Source organism: Betta splendens, chromosome 2 (genome assembly GCF_900634795.4).
Source record: "Betta splendens chromosome 2, fBetSpl5.4, whole genome shotgun sequence".
NCBI classification, from domain to species: Eukaryota; Metazoa; Chordata; class Actinopteri; order Anabantiformes; family Osphronemidae; genus Betta; species Betta splendens.
In genome coordinates this window covers 5913396-5933213 of record NC_040882.2, presented here as the reverse complement: position 1 = coordinate 5933213, position 19818 = coordinate 5913396, and the positions used below count along the sequence as shown (strand labels likewise).

Sequence of the window (19818 nt, the reverse complement as noted above, 5' to 3'; positions counted from 1 at the left end):
GATAGTGCTGACATCTGCTGGCCAAAGGGAGCAGAAACAATCAAAAACACCATGTATCGAAAGACAGTTGTATTTTCAAGTCTGTCCTAAAACAATATGCTCATTGATAATGCTCATATAAACAGGTCTTCCTTGTTGTTATCATTTTTAATACAGACTGTGATTCTCCAAAATAAGCTTCCTGTATATATGTCATCTAAATAATTTCACTTTGTGTATGAGTATATTTTTAAATACTGCATATCGTGAATGTAATAGATTACATTTTGAGGCGACATAAACTGATTATATTAATGCACACAAGCTTGTTCTGAAAATGTTTCTCAGGGTTCCATAGTGATAGAGACGACACACAGGAAGCTCTGCACTGTCCAAGAATCCTCAAATGGAAACTTTACCAGTGATCTCAATACAAAAAAATGCATTTAAATGTTGAGAAAAGGCAGGTGCTTGCTTTGGACAGACGGACCAACAAAACTCACAGTCCGTGTTCAACACCAGTCCTTGAGGACGATGACTTTAAATAGAACAGCTTGGGAATTGGTCAGGCATACTTTGTGTGTCAGCCAGTGGCTCAGGATAAAGCTGAAAAAATACCTTTTGAAAAATACCCTAGTGAAAGTAGAACAGGAGCAAAAAGACAAAGACCCAATCGTGTATTGTATATTCTATTTAAAGAGTCCGATTCTGCTGCACTTTCATGTTCCCCTTACTCTAGTTAGAAAGATAACTTGTGTTGAGAGCCTATGCATGATCCAATGACCTAGTTCAGAACCAACGCCATTCAGAGAGTTTAAAAGAGGAGGGAAGCAGCTGTTTTCAAGATTTTATATATATGTATATAATCTTACTGAATGTTATTGAATTGAGTTTCCAACAAGAAAAGGCCCAGATGAATGAACTTTAGCTAATAGCTTTAATACCTAGCTGTTTTTATATGATTGTCTACAGTGTCCTGCACATTTGGATGTGTTTAGTCCTTTTGTGTGAGGTCATGACCTCCAGGTTAAGAACCACCAGACCAGACCATGTAGCAATTCAGTTTGAAATAAGGAACAACAATAGTTAGTTTTCTGTTTGATTTGATCCTAAAATAGGTGTTGTTCTATTTAAAACAGTCACCTGGCTGCTCTTACAGGCAGCCATCCTGCTCTTTTGATTAAATCAAGCCTCCTCCCACCCACCTCGTTTCTAAAATAGTCCCGTCCGTCATTCAAGCGCAGCTGGCTTTGAGTGGCGCGTGCAGCGGCAGCGTGCGTAACGGAAGCCCTGGCGCGCGCGTCGCGTCGCGCGCGGCGCAGCGCAGCGCAGCGACCTGACCGCCGGTCTCTAGCGGACTGTTGGGAGTGAGGAGCTCGCGAGCGCACATGTCCCGCCGTGTGGAGTGAAGCTGGAGCACGCAGCCCGGAACCCGCCGCCCCTCCGCTGGGCTGGACCGGAGCAGCCAGCCCTCTGGACCGATGTGCTGGCCGAAATGTCCCGACACATCTACATACGGAACAAAATTGGCGAGGGCATCCAAGCGCCCATCTTCCAGGTAGGACGTGTTAGTTGACAAACTGTGTGTGACTATGTGTTAGTGTAGTTACACAAAAATGTAAATAACTGTAGATAACTTTACGTGTTTATGGCTGCGAATGCTAGTCCTACTCAGTTTTCTCCTTCTATCACTATAATATCTCGAGTCAACTGTACATAGCCAGTGATGGAATATTATGGACACACCTTATCTGCCCCATGCCCAAATTAATTTATTAATATACATGCATGTGTATATACAATGTATATAAAGTGTTATTGTGTCAGATTTGAAATGTCATGAGCCCTGTAGTCGTGCAGACAGATTCACTTTTATTCTTGTCAGTGTTTGCATTTTAATAATACATCATCATTATTTACCATGCTCAGATTATTTGGATTAAAAATAGAATAGAACAGAATAAAGAGCACCTCAAGAGTCAAATGTGCACATATTTTATTGTGTTTAAGTCCAATTTGTTCTTTGTTACGAATTGCAATTTTCTTTATCTCAAATAATATCAGATTTTACTGCTAAACAGTAAAACGTGTTGCAATTATAATGTTACTGAAATACAGTGTAGCTACTGTACCTACAGTAATTGCTATATAAGACTTGGTAATGCAACATGTATTAGCTTATTAACTGTTTCAAACTGATTAAACTGTCCTCATCTCCCTCATTTAAACCCTCATTTGCTTCAGTGAGTAGTTTGAGTGATTTGTAAAAATTGAAATTTCATTAAGATGAAAAGAAATGACAAATAAAACACAATTAAGTCTAAATATAACAGAATTTTAAAACGTATATAGCATTTAGGTAAATAACTGTTCATATACTACATTGAGTTTTAATGAATCTTTCATAAATTTTCTTTTTTTTAATCATTTTCATTTTTTACCCAACCTGGTTCTTTGAGGTTACTTGCTGGTATTAATGGCTGGCTATTTATAGGCTTTGCTAACTTTATCCATCATAACCCTTCTTGGCTTTGGGCCGTTGGCTTGATTTGAGAGAGAGACAGAAGAGATCTGGTGACCCAGATTAATGGCCCTGTTTTAAAAAATTCAGGGAACTAGGTTCAGACTTTTTAACGGTGACATTGTCATTAACTCTGGAGACTTGTGCAGAAATGGGGCAAATCACTGGCAGATAATTAATTTAGCTCCCCAGAGAACAACCATGTGATCCTTTAGGGCTATTTTTGAAAGAGAAAATAGAAAGAAAGAGAATGAAGGTAAGTGAAAAAGTTAGTATACAAGACAAATGTCCATATATGCTACTGTGCTTTTGGCTGTGTTGCAACAATGTGTGTGTGACTTGCTTGTAAAAGTTTAATTCATTTTATGACCTAATTTTCTCATTCAGATCTTTCTAAATATGAGCCATATATTGGTCAGATGTGCACTAATACCACTTTGTGTCCTTTTGTACTTGTTATTTGGAAAAAGGTGTGACTGTTGGCTGAGTTCTGCTTGTTGTGGTTGTGCAGGTGAACCGAGGCACTTATTCTCGGAGGAGCCGACTCAAGAGGTCGGACGGCAGCACCACGTCTACCAGCTTCATCCTCAGACAGGTAGTGAGCTGCAGGGAATAGCCCTGGACTGGCCCTGGCAATATCCCATGGGTTTCTACTGTAATAGTGAATAGGTGCTGTTTTCCACAATGAGAATCAACATGAGTACATGTTCAGATGTGACTATTAGGCTACGTCTCAGTCATTTGTGGTCAAGGTTCTTTCACATTGTTTATGGTTGAATGCACGCTGTGGCGTTTGTGACTACTAGTAACCAGCTGCAGTTATGTGTTGATTTGGATTCAGATTCAGAAAACTTTATTGATATCAGAGGGTAATTGCTTTCGCACTCTTGATTGCTCTCACAGATAGAAAGTATACATACATTTACACTCGCATCTGTATAAACATATACTCACAAAGATACACAAACATATTTACACCAACACACACTTTTACCTCAAGTTACTTTTATGTACACATACAAATATTAATACTTTTCACTAATACACATTATTGTTATATAATACATGTTAAACATTATAGATACATTATCTTATGCAGTTGTATAAACGATGAGCATGTTTTACATGTGTTTGACTCACACCTGAGACACATACTGTAGCAACGCTAGGGGTGGTGGGATGACTGCATTCTTGACTGCAGGGGGCAGTAATTTTCTACCAGTACAAGGTTGCAGTATATTAATGACAGAGGAAGACTCCCCATGTTAAACATTTGTCTCATAGTGTGTGTGTGTGTAGTGTGTGTATGTTGCATTAGAAGTTGAAACCAAAGAATGTCATGTTATTAATTTATTGAGCTAATTTTCCAGAACCACTTACAGCATTTACGCTGTAAACGGACATTAACAATGATGTTGGGCTTTCATAGAGAACAATAATCTCCTGTTGTGGGCACATGGGTGCCAAAGTACCAATGACTTAAAGTGATAGTTATCCTCTTGAATATGAAATTGATTTTCAGGTATTTTTTTGACATATAGGGCCATAAAACGATACAAAAGATAATAGTTATGAAGCCTAAGATGACACATTTAAACAATTGTTTAACCAACACATTTTATTATCATAACCAACAAATAAATCCAGAAAATATGCACACAAGCTAAATAAAATATTAAATGTAAATAATAAATAAATAATAAAAAATAAATAATCTGGGACTTTCTCACTTAATTTTCATAAAATATACATACATGTCAGTGTGCTGTACACCACTTGACATACCGGTATGTCACCATAGTTGATCTGGAGCTGTATGTAAATTTCATTTATATAAATAATTAAAATTAAATGTGTATTTTTTTCTTTGCCTATAGAATAAATAAGCAAAGTGAGAATCTGAGGTAACAGGGAAATGGAGGATGCTATCCCCCTCTTTCCTCCTCCCTCTCCCTCCCCTTGATTCCTGCACTAAAAAAAAAAAAATCAAGGAGAGCGCTCATCCAAGCTGAGCGGTCAGCCAAACAGCCAATCAGCTCCTCGCACACTGGCTCTGTCATCAGGCTTGGATATTGAGGAAGGATCCACTGCTCTGCTCCTGCTACTGCTGCCTCTTCTGCTCTCGCTCTTTTATATATATATGTGTGTGTGTGTGTGTGTGTGTGCATGTGAGCGTGTGGAAGCCTAATGAAATGAAATACCAGGATTGGGCTACCTCCGGGGAGACTCTCTCCATCCTATAATGTGAGCCAGCCAGCAGCGTTGTAGGATCAGGTAGAAGCTGCATCTATCAAGCGACGGGGCCTCTAGAGGACCAGGCGTGATCTGACGGGAGGGGAGATATTTTTTAAATTATTCCTTTCTTGCTGTGGAGAGACGGGATTGTCGTCATCCCCCCCTTTCCACCCTTTTTTCTCTGTGCTGCCCCCTCCTTCCTCCTCTGCCTCCACTCTCATTTTTTCTCTCCTATTCTTCTAAAGACGCTCTTTGGAATATCAAACCTCCATGTATGACAATTTGTACCTGCATGGATTTGAAGACTCGGAGGCGGTGAGTGTTTGTGTGTGTGTGTGTATGTGTGTTTGTGTGTATGTGTGTGTGTGTATTTTGGATTTTATTCTCTCCTGGTGTGTGTTTATTGATGGAGGTAGTCAACCAGTGCACACACCGACACACATAATGGGTTAGCCAGCGGTACACTGTAGCGTGATCGTGGGCTATGCCTGCCTGGAAGGGGGTTGGGTGAGTGGGTGGGTGTTGCTGTGTGTGTGTGTGTGTGTGTGTATGTGTGTGTGTGTGTATGTGTGTGTGTGTGTGGGGAGGTTTGCACATTAAGCAGATGGCTTCTGATGTGTGACATTCACACATTTCTTTATGTATGGCTCCAAATTGGCATGTGCCTGTGATGTGTGGCTCTGTACTTGCTGTATAAGCCTCTAAGTACGGACGTCAGGAATCCAGCAGAGCCAGGAGTAGCCATTTAGGGATCATCACGCTCCGTACCATTCAGAGATGGACCGAGCCCTGATTCAAAGAGGAAGATGGGAAGGTGTTGATTTCTCCCCAGTGTCCATTACCATAGCCACAGTCGAGTGATAAATCCTCACTCAATTTATCACATTTTATTTCTGACCCTGCGACTGTGTGTTGGAGAGGCTCTGCGAAACATGCATCGTGATGTCATTAAGTGGATTCTGATGCTGATGAGTCACATGCTGAAGCTACTCCATTGGATAATAGCTCGGATGCTACATTGCACCTACCCAAAGCTTCCACACAGATACATGGACCTATATTCAGAAAGCCTTGTTAGTCCTAAATTGAATGATTTGAGAAAACGGTAGCAAAAATACTTATTCTTCAATATACTAGAATATACAAGACTTGGTGTATATTTGAGAATATTAAATGATTACTTCATCAGGTCCTCATTTTGTTCAAAATTAAAACATTCTGACTCATACTCTACTTATTAATATTGTCTGTCATGGGTTAAATTCCCCAAACCTGCATCCTACATTTCCCATAATGCTACTCAAGACATGACACATCCCCTGTTACTGTCAGCCGCTGGTTTTCTGCTACAGCCTGAGATCATCATGGTGATGCCATCATGACAATGTCAGGATTATTCCTGGGGAAGAATTTATTTGTCAAGGGTTTTAAATAACACTGTCACTGACAAATAGTCTGATTTAGTCCCGTTTAAAGAACACACCAGAAATTAACCTGACCACTCAAGCAGAAATATTGGAAAAATTGCAATTGCTTCTTTTGGGTTTTCTTAAATTTAGAAACGACTTCAGCTTCCTGAATGCTCTACTTGCACTGTTCAGACCAACAGCGTGCTGAAGTCAGGCTTTGCCACTGCTAGCTTGTGAAAAAGCGAAAGTGCTTAGCTGTGATGACTAGCTGTATTGATCTTCTTAAGACTAATGGTCTTTCTTAATTGAGTCATCATTAGTTGCTGATTGTTTAGATTAACACAGCGTAATGAAGCACTTGATCCGGCCATGTCCAAAAATGTTGCATATTTCAAGATGTGAAATTCTTGTCTAGCAAGTGTAAGTGGACTACAGTGATTGAGTGAGTGAAAAAGTGTACAAGAAAAGGACAAAGGTCTCAAGAAGCAGCACTGGTAAAATCAGGTCAGGTTAATGTTGTGTGACTGAATCACAAATGTTTAGAAATGCTTATGTTGACATTGTGAAGGTATTCTGTTCTTTTCTATACTGAGCTATAGTTTGAAGGGTCATTTATTTCAAAGGACTCTCACAACAGCCCTCTGGGCCTCTGTTTAGTTAACACCTACATTATGCAGATAAGTCTTGTTCTGTCTTTTTCTTTTTATGTTCTTAAAGCCTACCACCAACGATCTTTTCCCATTTTTATCTGTGTCTGTGGTCGCTCATGAGAGCATCTTGTGTTGTTATTAAAACTCAGAAAGTTTACAAACAAAGAACAAATGTTGGCAGCAACTGAGCTGGGACTTGAATAATCACTAATCTTTATGAATAAATTAAGGGATGGATAATAAAAGGTAAAAAAACTAAATGCATGTCACTAACATTATTCTACTTTATAAATGGTAATTTTATATTCATATCAGTGTGTCAGTGTTTAGGTAGCAGGGATATGTGTATACAGTATAGAGTCTGTGAGATAACTTAGATTACATTAGGTTCTATATAACATTTAATATATTGGCATTTATATTATATAAAATAATATACATTAACACAACAATAATTAAACTTCTGCTCCAAAAGATGCAGTAACACTGATGACATTTGTCACTATTCAGAATTGTCTAGCAGCGTAACATTGACTGTGTGTGGTCATACAAGCTGCTGACAACAGAGCAATGGAAATTCCACTTTGTCTGAGACGCTCCTGGCAGTCTGCTGCTTTCTACATCATCCATTTCACCTGGTCTGCGTTGTGCCAAGTCTAGAGTGGTGGTTTGGCAACGTGAACGCTCAAACTTATGACTCATCCCATAGAGGAGGTGCTTTTTTTAATCTTTGATCTTGTAGTAGAGTTACATTGTATTTGATATCATGGTCATCACACATACATGAACCTGAAGCTCATATGGGAGCATCTGTCCACAGCTTCTTGTTTACTTGATCCTTGGCCAGGTTCTTACTGTTTGGAGCAGTTTGTCATTGCTCATCTTTTTGAGCCATGCCTTGATCCCGTATTCACGGTCCTATTTATTTTGACAGTTTCTTTTTGACGTCTCTGATTGACGTCAAAGTCAAAGCTTTAAACTACATTGACCAGGACTGTAGCGTTTGTACAGTATCTGGTCTCTGCCTAAAGGCTTTTCAGATGTCCCACAATCTCCAGTGGTCATTGTGTCATAAATGAACAGAACCACAACCCTGCAGTATTTCCCAGTAATTCAAAGTATGTTTTCTGTTCTGTTCTGCAGGGCTCAGCTGATTCGTATACAAGCAGACCATCAGACTCAGATGTCTCTCTGGAGGAGGAGCGGGAGGTGCAGGCTCAGGTCCAGAGCCAGAGCCCAAGCCAGAGTCAAGGACCAGGGCAGAGCCGTCAGGAAAGGGAGCAGCAGGCTGCCATTCAACTGGAGAGAGCCAAGGTAGCCACACTGCAGCGCTCGATTGCCAAATCATTCTATGCTGTAAAAACACAGACCAGTTTGGCAAAAATTGAGTGGTTTGGTGGATAAAGAACCAGGATGTGTTTTGTCTCATATCCTAAAAACTGAACTGTCATTGTAAATACTTCCTCCAGACGAAGCCTGTGGCGTTTGCTGTAAGGACCAATGTCAGTTATTGTGGCGCACTGGATGAGGATGTTCCAGTACCAGCCACAGCCATCTCCTTTGATGCAAAGGATTTCCTTCACATAAAAGAGGTATATCTGTCTTTTTAATTACACATGCTCCCTGAAAGGATGACTGCATGAATGCTATTCATTAAAAATGTGTAAATGTGTAAACTTATCCTCTTCCTTTTCCATTTTCATGTGTTTTGTTTGTTTCCTTGATGTTGTCATCCTCAGAAATTCAACAATGACTGGTGGATCGGTCGGTTAGTGAAAGAGGGCTGTGAGATCGGCTTCATCCCCAGCCCTCTGAAGCTCGAGAACATCCGGCTCCAGCAGGAGCAAAAGAGGGGACGAGTCCAAGGGTAAGTGACGGAAAGCAACACACTTTCCCATAGTTTAAGCATGAATATTTGTTAGAAGAAAAATCAAGTAACCAGTTTAAAATTACTGTTAATTTTGTATAGGAACTGTATGAATACAGACACAGATATATCCACATTTTTTGACTGATTGACGACTGATGGAGGTATTAAACAGGCTGAACAGGCTCACTGGCTGTACCACCAATAATATGATCCGATCATTCATTTTATTGCATTCATTTCCATGTCCATTGCTTTTGTACAAGCAGCTGTTTAGCAGCAGTTACCTATAATGATTAGGTTTACAATCCTTGTCCAACTCGGTGGATGTACAGTAGGAGGTAAACAAGCAATGCTGCAAAGCTGTACCTGGCAGAATTTGGTCCTTTTCCTTTTAGGGCTGTAGATCCATCGTAATGTAGATTGTCTGTGTATGTATTCAGATAAAAAAACTGAGTAACTAAACAAATAAGTGACAAATTAAGAATAAATGTATTGGTTGACTGCATCTCTACTATTGTAATTATTTAAAATAAAAATTTTATGACTACATAGTATTTATGTGCAAATTATGAATCTTAGTTGTAAATCGCAAGGTTCCTGATAACACATGTTTTGTTCGTGAAGTCCTCTGTAAGAGGTTCACCATCACATAGTGTCAGCCTCGCTTTATTTTTACACCTACTCTGATCCAGGTCTGCTTATGACTCATGCCTGTTTACTCCATCACTTCTACTGACGCCTACTGTACCAATGAAACGGTTTCAGTAGCTGTAATTAGTGCTCCTATCAGAACCCTGGTTCCCTCGTGTGTGTGTGTGTGTGTGTGTGTGTGTGTGTGTGTAATGTGTCTTGAAGGTTCTGTCGTCTAGAGTTTGTACAGTCACTCTCATGCGCTTCCACAAGCCTTGTTACTGAGTTTAATACTGATGTTACTAGACTTGAACACTTGAGCGCTTCACAGACTAGCTCGGCTTCTGTGGTTCAAGACGAATAGAGTCATTCAAACCCTATTAACCAGGGCCGCAAATTTCCCTGTAGCTGAAAAAATGTCTCCCACTGGGAGAGATGCTGGTGTGGAGAAGTCTGAAATTCATCCGTTTGCTCTGCTGCTTTTATTGTGGTTGTCACACCAATCTGTTTCCTGTGATGAGACAAGTAAAACCCCGTGTCTCTGTAATCTTTATAAGCCAAACTCACCATCATCATATTACACAAACGACACATTGTTTTTACATGCTGTAAAATAGAACCAAAATGTAATTTAAATTCTGATGATGGTCACTAAAGCAAACCCATGCTGTCATAATGTATATCTGTATGTCTGTGTGTCACTGGTGACAACATTCATACAGAGTTGAAATGAGTGATGTAGTTGTAGCTCTGTAACGATGATGTGCTCATTTGCCAGTTCCAGACTTCCAGCTTCTATATGAAACTCATAACATCTGACCTTTCCACCACATACCTCTTATGTTTCTCCTCTTGTGTAAAGCCTACCCAGGTCTGGACATGGAGCATGCAGCATACTGTTTGTCAGAGAACCTGATAGGCTGTTAAAAAAATGGACGTCTTATTAATGAAAGAGTAATGTGATCTGCATTTTAAACTTGACTTACCAGTAGCCAAATAGTAGGTGGGTTTGGATGAGCTGTGTGATTCCTAGTGACTGTGTAATTCCACACTGAAGGAATTGGCGGATTGTCTGTATTGATGTGATTATAACTGAAAGGCTTTTTATGCCCATGGACATCTCATGTCAATTTAGACTGACAATTTTGACAACCTTTCAATTTGGGATGCTAACAGAAATCAGATCTCAGGCACCATAAATAAGTAATTAAAATACACTGAACGTGAACATTTAGCACATGATAAAGTGTATGTGATGTATTTATTGCCACTCTGGTACTACATATAAAGTTTTACTGTACATAATTCTGCCCTGTAGTTTAATTGTGTAACCTTTCTGCATTAATACTTTGGTGTGTTTCTGTCTTTTTTATCCCCTCTTGTCTTTTGCAGTAAGTCTGGAGGGAACTCATCTTCCAGTGTAGAGGATGAGGTCTCTGCCTCTATCCGACCTCTCATATCCTCCGCAGGTGAGAACACCGGGCAGAGGGAGAGGGCTGTTAGTATCCAGCTGCCAGCTTAGAGCCAAGCTCCTTCAAGTGCAACACCATAGAGAGAATAAGACTCTAAACCCTTCCCATGTCTCTGCATAGAGCATAAGTTCACTGCGTAGAGTTGTTGGTACATTTTCCCATGATCCTCCTCTTCCTCCAGTTGAGGACTGCAGGCGCTCTGAGACTGGGGCTTACCACAGTGTGAATCCAACGACAAGACTATGACCCCCCCTCTGAACTGCATTCATGTGACCTTGTGAATATAACCTTAGGACATAGAAATATTATGGTTGATAGGTTTCATTTGGTAAGAGCTATGATGCCAAGTTGTTGATGCGAGGCATGTTTGGATGTTTTCTGAGATCTTCTGGTTGACGTCTCCTCTGGCGGCAGCTACTGACGACACTGTCACTGTCTTCTCTCCCTCCTACAGGAAAGCAGAAACAGAAAGTGGTAAGTTGGCGACGGTGAACCCACTCATTTACCATCTCCTGTTCTTGTTCCTGCCATCATAAAAGTACAGATGAGGTTAGCAGTGGAGCATTTACAGCCTTGTGCCACATCCTGGGCACAAAATACTTCAACACTCCTGAAGTATACAGTGCCAAACCATCACCATTACCTTGATGCCAAAGTACCTAGAGTCAAATGTACCTGCAACTGTGAGCGTGATATTTCCTAACATTTCTGGCAGGTAGTAGGTCTTTAGACTTTATATACACTTTACTGCAGAGAGTTACTTAAGAAAATTGGCTCTTTCCTCTTTGTAGAGAGAATATGATGCTGTAGTCAGCAAATGGGTAGTTTACTGTAGCTTCTCTTATAGATGCTGCTGTGGTACATGAATCCACAATGTTCAACTTTTCATCTACTTAATATCCAGATTTATTACAATTTCCCTGCTGTGGGACTAATGAAGGCATTCTTATTCTTATTAGTTTGGCAGTAAACCAGACCAGCTGTTTCCACATGTCTTCAGTTCTTGTGCTCAGCTAAACAAACTAGTTGCTGCTTTCTTTAACTGCACATTAACCAGAGCAAAATCAATCTAAATATATTAGAACATTCTACTGCTATTAATTTCCCACAGTTGAGTCACCTCTCAAACTATTCTAAGTTTAGTTTAGGTTTAGTTTTGCAACTTTGACAATTTAATGTAAGAAAAGTTAGATATAGAAGTGAGTCATGTTCCAGATGTAGAGTTTTGATTTTTAATTTACTTCTACATAATATCTACGTAGTAGATAGTATAGTATTAACACTTTGGCATGGTATGGTGTCACGGTGCTGCTTTTTGTCTGGTAATGTGTTAATGGGCGAGACTAGTTCAGTGTATTGGGTGTAGCTGATCATGTCCATCCATCTCTGTAGCAAATGATAAAACATTTATTACTTATGTGTTGTGTTTTAAAGTGTTTTAAAGCTGTCATTGATAAACTGATGTATTGCATTACTTTACACTCAAGTAATAAGTCTACACTTAGTCTACACTACTTGTTGAATTTATTCTGACATTTTGTAGAAAAATGAGTTGCATCAGTGTAATTTGTTTTTATTGTTACATTTTGACAAGTTACAATAATTTGTCTATTATCATTTGCTACATGCAATAACACAACAATATGCCAATTTCCCATGCAAAACATCTGATTGGAAGTGAGGTTTAGATATTCCTGGCTCCATGTTCTATCTATTTTCTGTGTATTATTTGTGGGCCTGTTGTTTTATTTACAAAGAGCCGACTACTGCCACAGTAATTAAGCATGTTTGTGTTAATAGACGGAGCACATCCCCCCGTATGACGTGGTTCCCTCCATGAGGCCCGTAGTGTTGGTGGGACCCTCGCTCAAGGGTTATGAGGTGAGCTGCCAGTCGTTCTACATGGAAACAAAGTCAAAAATATCCTTTCAGTTCCCTGACTGATTCATCGCCCATGAATAAAAACTAAAAATAGAGCTAATTACAGCTGATGCTTGCTGCAAAAGGATGAGAGTACCCAACGGAGATGAGTCCTGTATGTCTTTCTAAAATTGCTTGCTGTTGGCGCAGTTAATTGCGAGCGTGTCATTGCCCACGTAACATGTAGATTGCAGCCAGACTGACAAGAAGAGGTCAGAAGAAAATATGTTATGTAATTGGCAGATCTGAGTTTTTCTGGAAAGAGGTTTAACTGTCATGTTGATTTTATTCATTTATAAAAATGCATTGTAATGTACAAAACTTGAGGAAGAAGAATTTAAAGCTGCATAGACTAGAGCAAGCTGAAGTTTTTCAAGGGGAATGTGGTAAGAACCATACATGCAGGTTAGCAAAATGTAGAAGTTACTGTAAAATACACGCTAAACAGCGAGATGCGGCAACCTCACACCAAGCTTGTATTTAAATCAGTCAACGCAGCTTTAATACAATGAATCCAGATATCAACACCACACTTCAAAACGAAAACAACCAGGCAACTATTAAATGACCATAGCACTGCTCCAACTTGTCTTTCCTTCCTTCTATTTAGGTTACTGATATGATGCAGAAAGCACTGTTTGACTTCCTTAAGCACAGATTTGATGGCAGGTAAGAAGGTGTGTGTGTGTGCGTGTGTGCGCATGTGTGTGTCTTGATATATGTGCAGTCACTGTTTTATAGCATTCACGATTAGAGACACTGTTGTCGGCACAGTTTATGAGTTCTCACAAACTAAATGAAAGGTACCAGGATATTTTTTGAAGCAGTAATGTTTCAATGCGTGTTCTTCAGTGTGCAAACAAACAATAATGGGAGTCACGGTACACAGGTGATTCAAGAACATTCACTGGATGGTTTTAATTCATTTGGTTGAATTTATTTTTTATGTTTAAAAATCTTTTTATAGGATAACTATCACACGTGTGACAGCAGATATATCCTTAGCCAAGCGCTCTGTTCTCAACAACCCCAGTAAGAGGGCCATCATTGAAAGATCCAACACTCGCTCAAGCCTCGGTAAGTCAATTCAATGTTACTCATTTTATTTCTTGTTTAGTCATCCTAAGAAAAGCTTAGAAAAGCTATGAATAGTCTGAGCTGTATCCGTTTGTCCTTCAAACAAATGGCTTAACTCATTTGTTTCCTCAGCTGAGGTGCAGAGTGAGATCGAGAGGATCTTTGAGCTGGCTCGCTCCCTGCAGCTGGTGGTGCTGGACGCCGACACCATCAACCACCCGGCTCAGCTCCTCAAGACCTCCCTGGCCCCCATCATCGTTCATGTTAAGGTCTCCTCACCAAAGGTACTGTATGATGACCGGACAAAGACGCATCTCTCAGTGAATACAGTTGAAAGCAAGCCAATATTATTAGTTGTTTTGTGCTTTGTTTTACTCACAACCTGTTTTGTTTGGTAGGTTAAATGGGTAATAACCTAATCATCACATCAAGCCTGGGCATAACAAACCTTAGCATACAACAGTTAAACAAATTACATGAGCCTTATCCACAAATCAATCAGGTGGTGGAGACAAACAACATGAACTCCTAGACATGTTAAAGGTAACAGTCTGTGTGTTACAGTAGATTAATATTCTTCCCTTCACTAATGTACAGCTCATCACAGGCACAATGCTCCTGATCAGACCAGCATGGATTACAGTACAGTAGTTTTAAAGCCTTTGGGACGCTAGAATGTTAAAGGCAGTGTGAGGAGTTTGTGGAGGCTTTAAATCTGCACTGAAGCCCCTTTGCATGGACATGTATGTCTGCTGCACGTTGTCCTACACTGGCACACAGCAATGACCACTCCAACACAAATACCCCCTGTTCCCTCAAATATGGACGAGGGTCTCTCTTTACTGCAGCTGATCAGTGTACACGATTCAGGATGCATCACGTGTGAACACAGGCGCAGCACTGACATTGTCAGTCAAGTGTTTGGAATGAACTTTTTAGTGCCACACAACAGAAATGATTTTTCCCTCTTCTGAATCAAGTGAACATTTACCAGTAACAATGGTGTAACATGACATGATCGTGATCCTAAAAAATAAAAGCAGCGTAACACTGTTGTTTTATGAAGTCAGAATTTCCAAAACTCCCCGCCACCCTTCCAATGTGCATGCAATAACCTGACACGTAAAAACGCAATCTAACTTGACTGCCATCTGCTTTGTTATCTGTCATCCAGGTCCTGCAGAGGTTAGTCAAGTCCAGAGGGAAGTCCCAGAGTAAACACCTGAATGTCCAGCTAGTGGCGGCAGACAAACTGGCCCAGTGTCCACCAGTAAGTGAGCTCAAACTACATAAATATGCATTTACCTATTGTACAGATATACAAATAATAAAACATAGCTGCATCTTATCTTTCCTTCATTCAACCGTCTGCTAACAGGAAATGTTTGACGTCATCCTGGATGAGAACCAGCTGGAGGACGCCTGTGAGCATCTCGCTGAATACCTCGAGGCCTACTGGAAAGCAACCCATACCTCAATGGCGACCCCCCTGAACCCCCTGTTGGGACGCAACTTGGGCCCCACCACTCTTACCCCCTACCCCACCAGCATCTCTGGACTGCAGGTACACATCGAATCATTCAGGGGAAAGAGTGCAGCCTTGCATCCTCAGTTTTTTAACAAACATTTTCCTCCTGCCACTGATTCCTGACCTGGGTACCAGTATAATTAGATTTTAATGTAATTTTAACCTGTGTGGCTGGTTTATGTAACTTACAGAGCCAAAGAATGCGACAGAGCAACCACACAGGAGACCACTCTACCCCCAACGAACGACGCAACCTGATGACATCGGATGAAAATTACCACAATGAGCGGGCGCACAAGGGACGCAACCGCATGTCGTCTGGCTCACAGCAGAGCCGAGAGCAGCAGGACCCCTACCAGGACTACCAGGACCCCTATCAGGATGCATACAAACCACATCGCAATCGCAGTTCGCCAGGCAGCTACAGCCATGACTCCCGGCACCGGCTCTGAACCCACTTCCATCAACACCGGGAACCAGACGGCCCAGAGTCCACCCAAAATAAACGCTGCAACAGAGCCAAGACAGTCCCAAATTGTACCTGTTTTTATTAAGGGGTCGCACAAATTACTTTCATTTAACCGGCTGTATTTTTCCTTCAAGATCAAAGTCACATTTGTTTTGATTCAAACTGCCAAAGCAACCCCGTCAATCAACAGTATCAGTAGTCAGGAGGTTCAGTATACCAACAATAACTCTACCAATTCCTTTTCTTTCTATTCCTGGGACATTTTGGGATTGTCCCAACTGGAAGCTCAGCAGACGTGCAGCGCACATTGTGCTTGCTGCCTCTGTCGGTACGCTCCTTTATAGATAGTGGTCAGATGCTGATGGTGTTTGGGCTTCTAAGTGCCTGGAATATCGCACCAGGTAGGAGGGAGGTCCACCGTGCACAGACTACTGCAGGCTGCTGACCCCTATCCTAGGCCATGTATAAATCCACTCATTAGCATTAGCTTATTGCATGCTGATAGATGATCAACCTCTGCATCCACTTCATTGGTATTTCTTACCTAGCATTCTGGATTCTCCCAAGATGGAGCATAGATGGGGTGGGAGGTCCGTTTTTCTATATCGCCTGATTGTGGATAGGTGGTAGGTGCCAGGTTGGTGCGGATGATATCTGGCTGCTAGTTTTAAAAACTGGTGCTTCACATTCCCAGACTATTTTGCTATTTGAAAGTCACTTTGAGCAAGGCCAGCTTTTCTGTAGCATAGCTTTAGGATTTCATTTTGGTGAAGACCCTCACTATCGTGAGCAGAACAGACTGCGATGGTGCTGGGATCAGATCTCACCGGGACTGTGGGGGAGGGCAATAATGCTACTGTTTTAAACAGCTAGCTAGAGAAGGCGACGGCTGCAACAGTCTGCCAGATGTAGTGTAATGCAATAGCAAGATGCTAGTTGACATGCATTCAGTATTGTTGGGATCAGGACCAGCATAAAAGCTAATGCTGTGAGGACCATTCGAGCAGTTTGGTACAGTATGTTCTGGCTGATGCTTTTGCTCCAGAACTTCTTTATTTAGTTTGATAGACCTGCTGCTGAAGCTGCAAGTTGTTTTCTGTTCATTAGTAACAAGGTCAAGGTAATGTAGAGGTAAAACACACATGGAGTTGTTGACACAGTTATTAGTAAGTGACGCGATTGGTTAACTGCTACTAAAGTTCCTTCCGTTGGTTTCAAAAGCGTGACATGGCAGGGTCGGTTGCATCATGTTAATTCCCTGTGTAGCTGGCATGTTGTCCTGACTGCAGAGCATGTTCACTCCAAACGTAAAATAGATTCAAGTTGATGTTTGTAGAAAATAGGGCACCGTTCTCAAAAAAAAGACAAAAGAAAAGACGAGAAGGCCCAAAATACTTATAAGTGATATCTCTGGAAAACTGAGATTTGTAACTAAATACACTGAAATAGCACAGAAAACTATGTAAACCAATAAACTATTGGTTTATGTCATTAAGAACGTTTTGGTGCATTGCATGACTCATATGAAGGGACGCCATAAAGATAGTTTCTAATAATCCAGAGTTATGTTACGTTAGAAGCAACTGTCTAACAGTATTTTACTGTAGCACCAAAAGCTCATTTGATAACGGGGGAATGGTTTATTTAATGAACATGGTGCTCAGTGTGGAAGCAAAGAGCTGCTGTGGTTACTACTATTTCGAAGCGGTGGTACCATAGTGTACTGTACAAATCCTATTCTTTTAAGATATTACATTGTGATTATGAATTAATTGTCTTATTGTTTCGAGATAAAAAGTCTAATTTTATTCCTAAGACTGACTTCAAATTGATAATAAATTTCACTAAATACAAAAATGACCCCACTGCTTTGCTTTGCTGCAATTGAAGGATGAGGTTAAGGACCATTAGAACCAAACTCTCAAAACTGGTCCTAAGGTAACAGATGTTGCTGTAATGACTCTTACAACATGTGGTTCTCTCATACACGTATTTCATTGGCAGCGTGTCAAGTGTCTAAACAAGGCCTTCATGCCACAGAAATCAAAAAATGACAGGTACAGACATGAAACTTTCTGCAAATTTCTGTATGACAGGATATAAAGACATTAAGGTTATCTGACACTTATTTCAATGATATCGTTTGTTTGGACCAACCTGGTGTATAAATAAATCAAACTTATTGAGAAATTGATCATTTAACACTAAGGGACGAATAGATTATATTTATTGACGAATCTAAGACACTGTGCACAAGATGTAAAAGTAGACAGACACACGCTGCCATTTAATACATTTGAGGACTATAAATCACTGACCTCCTTTTCTGGTGTACAGTACTCTTTAAATATGGGTATGAACAGTTTTCTTCAGCACGTTTAGACGCACATTAAAGCTGCTCTTAACTCTCAGACCCTTTCCCTTTCAGGTGTGATGTACAGTAGTAACCGATGCAGCACCAGATTGGTTCGGTGCTCACCAGCAGTGAAGGAACCTCACCAAATAAACAGTGACTAAATAGGTTGAGTTACTATGTCTTTTTTTATCCAAGATCTATAAAAAGAGTTACTAAATTGGTTATGCCCTCAATACTTTGAAACAGTCCAACATAAATGCAGATTGGATTTATTAGAATACCTGAGGAGTGCTTCTTACTAACCAGTATTGTAGCATTGTTTGTATTTTAATCATACTGTATGAAAGTGCATCAAATTTCTGCCCTGTGGTGTTTAATTTTACATTGGCCTGTCCAACATTTCAAACTTGACCTGGCATCAGATACTTCTGTTCACTTTGTGTAGATCTGGATAAAAGGGAAAAAGTTATTTTCAAGAACTTGTATAGCACAAAGAAGTAAGCAAAAAATGGAAACGCAGGCGGTTTAACAGGAACTGGTTCCTATAATGTGAATCTGGTACAAGGGCACAGGTTATTTCATTAATTCCTTTGTCCACATGTTCTGTTTATCTCTTTGTTATGCACAGTTTGTTAATAGACTAAAACTAAGGCTGCAATTATGAATAAATAAAGTGTGTATTGCTACTGTTTACAAGCACGCTTTTATGTCTCATGCCCCATAGCATCAAAATCTCATTGGTTGATTGAACAGGGAGCCATTTTCCATTTGAAATCAAACCAACCAATGTTGAGCTGGGCTGCTTGAGACAATCACAAGGGATTTCCAGACCATAAGAATTAAGTGAGAAGAGCAAGTCACTCACACACAACTCAAAACTTTAAGTTAGCATTCAGCTGTTGCCAAACCTTTATCCCAAAAAATGAAATTCATGTCTTTTTTGATTTCTCATGGACTAAATCTCAAGGTTACCACAAAATACAGAACTTATCAGGAGGATTTTGTTTGTTAAAATGTAGAACAGGAGAAAAAAACAGACTCAAAAAAAGAACAAACATTTATTCCAGTAAAAACGTAATAGATGAATATTTGCTGGCAATTATTTTTATAACAAATAAATGTACATAATGTCTTTGAAAGATGCTATTTGCTGTATACATGCTGAAATGAGTCAACGACTACCCACGTGGGACACCTGGGACAACTGCGAGGTCCAGTATACAAAGTTTCAGTCATGTGCAATAGAAAACGGCATGCTGTTTTAAAATGAGGAACTTCATGTACTGTACTATGCAACCGCAAACTGTGTACATCGCTTCATGCTGTGGCTTCTCCCACCACCTTTTCCAAGCAGCTTCATCTGGACTTTTAAGGGATTTTTTTGTGTGTTTTTATTTTCCTGTGGAAGATGAAACCCTAAGCGGCTAATGCGGTATTGCATGCATAATATACCATTCTAATTTATAAAAAAGAATTTGAAGAAAATACATACGATTGGAGGGGACTGCGTCTAAGGCGAAAGCTACAAGTGACTCAAACAGTTTTTTCCAAAATAAAAGAGTCCTTCTGAAATTGTCTAAAGTGTGTTTTCATTGTGCTCAACTATTTCATTATCATCTGATTTCATGTTCTGTTTGGAGGCATTAGCTGTTTGTTGAAAGCATGTTTAATCTGTAGACTCGGGCCTTCAAAAATCTTTGAG

The 19818-nt window shown here is 40.2% G+C and overlaps 1 protein-coding gene across 3 annotated transcripts; it reads left to right on the top strand.

Annotated features, from left to right (window-relative positions):
- Positions 1-1297: 1297 nt before the first annotated feature.
- LOC114851089 (voltage-dependent L-type calcium channel subunit beta-4-like) lies at positions 1298-19688 on the top strand. 3 transcript variants are annotated; one of them, XM_029142647.3, is made up of 14 exons: positions 1298-1537; positions 3012-3095; positions 7938-8108; positions 8264-8386; positions 8534-8661; positions 10687-10763; positions 11221-11240; positions 12567-12647; positions 13297-13355; positions 13654-13763; positions 13896-14047; positions 14938-15033; positions 15142-15327; positions 15483-19688. In XM_029142647.3, exons 1-14 carry the CDS (start codon positions 1475-1477, stop codon positions 15741-15743), a joined length of 1611 nt encoding a protein of 536 aa, XP_028998480.1. In that variant the 5' UTR covers positions 1298-1474; the 3' UTR covers positions 15744-19688. The 3 variants fall into 3 exon arrangements, with proteins under 3 accessions (XP_028998480.1, XP_028998481.1, XP_028998482.1); XM_029142648.3 differs by lacking the exon at positions 10687-10763 and having other exon boundaries at positions 1301-1537; positions 11222-11240; XM_029142649.2 differs by lacking the exons at positions 1298-1537; positions 3012-3095 and adding an exon at positions 4555-5050.
- The last annotated feature ends 130 nt before the right edge of the window (positions 19689-19818 follow it).

Coding starts and splice junctions, on each gene's coding strand:
- LOC114851089 (XM_029142647.3), top strand. CDS start 1,475: ATGTCCCGACACATCTACATACGGAACAAAATTGGCGAGGGCATCCAA. Junction 3,096..7,937: donor CCAGCTTCATCCTCAGACAG/GTAGTGAGCTGC, acceptor TCTGTTCTGCAG/GGCTCAGCTGATTCGTATAC. Junction 11,241..12,566: donor GAAAGCAGAAACAGAAAGTG/GTAAGTTGGCGA, acceptor TTGTGTTAATAG/ACGGAGCACATCCCCCCGTA.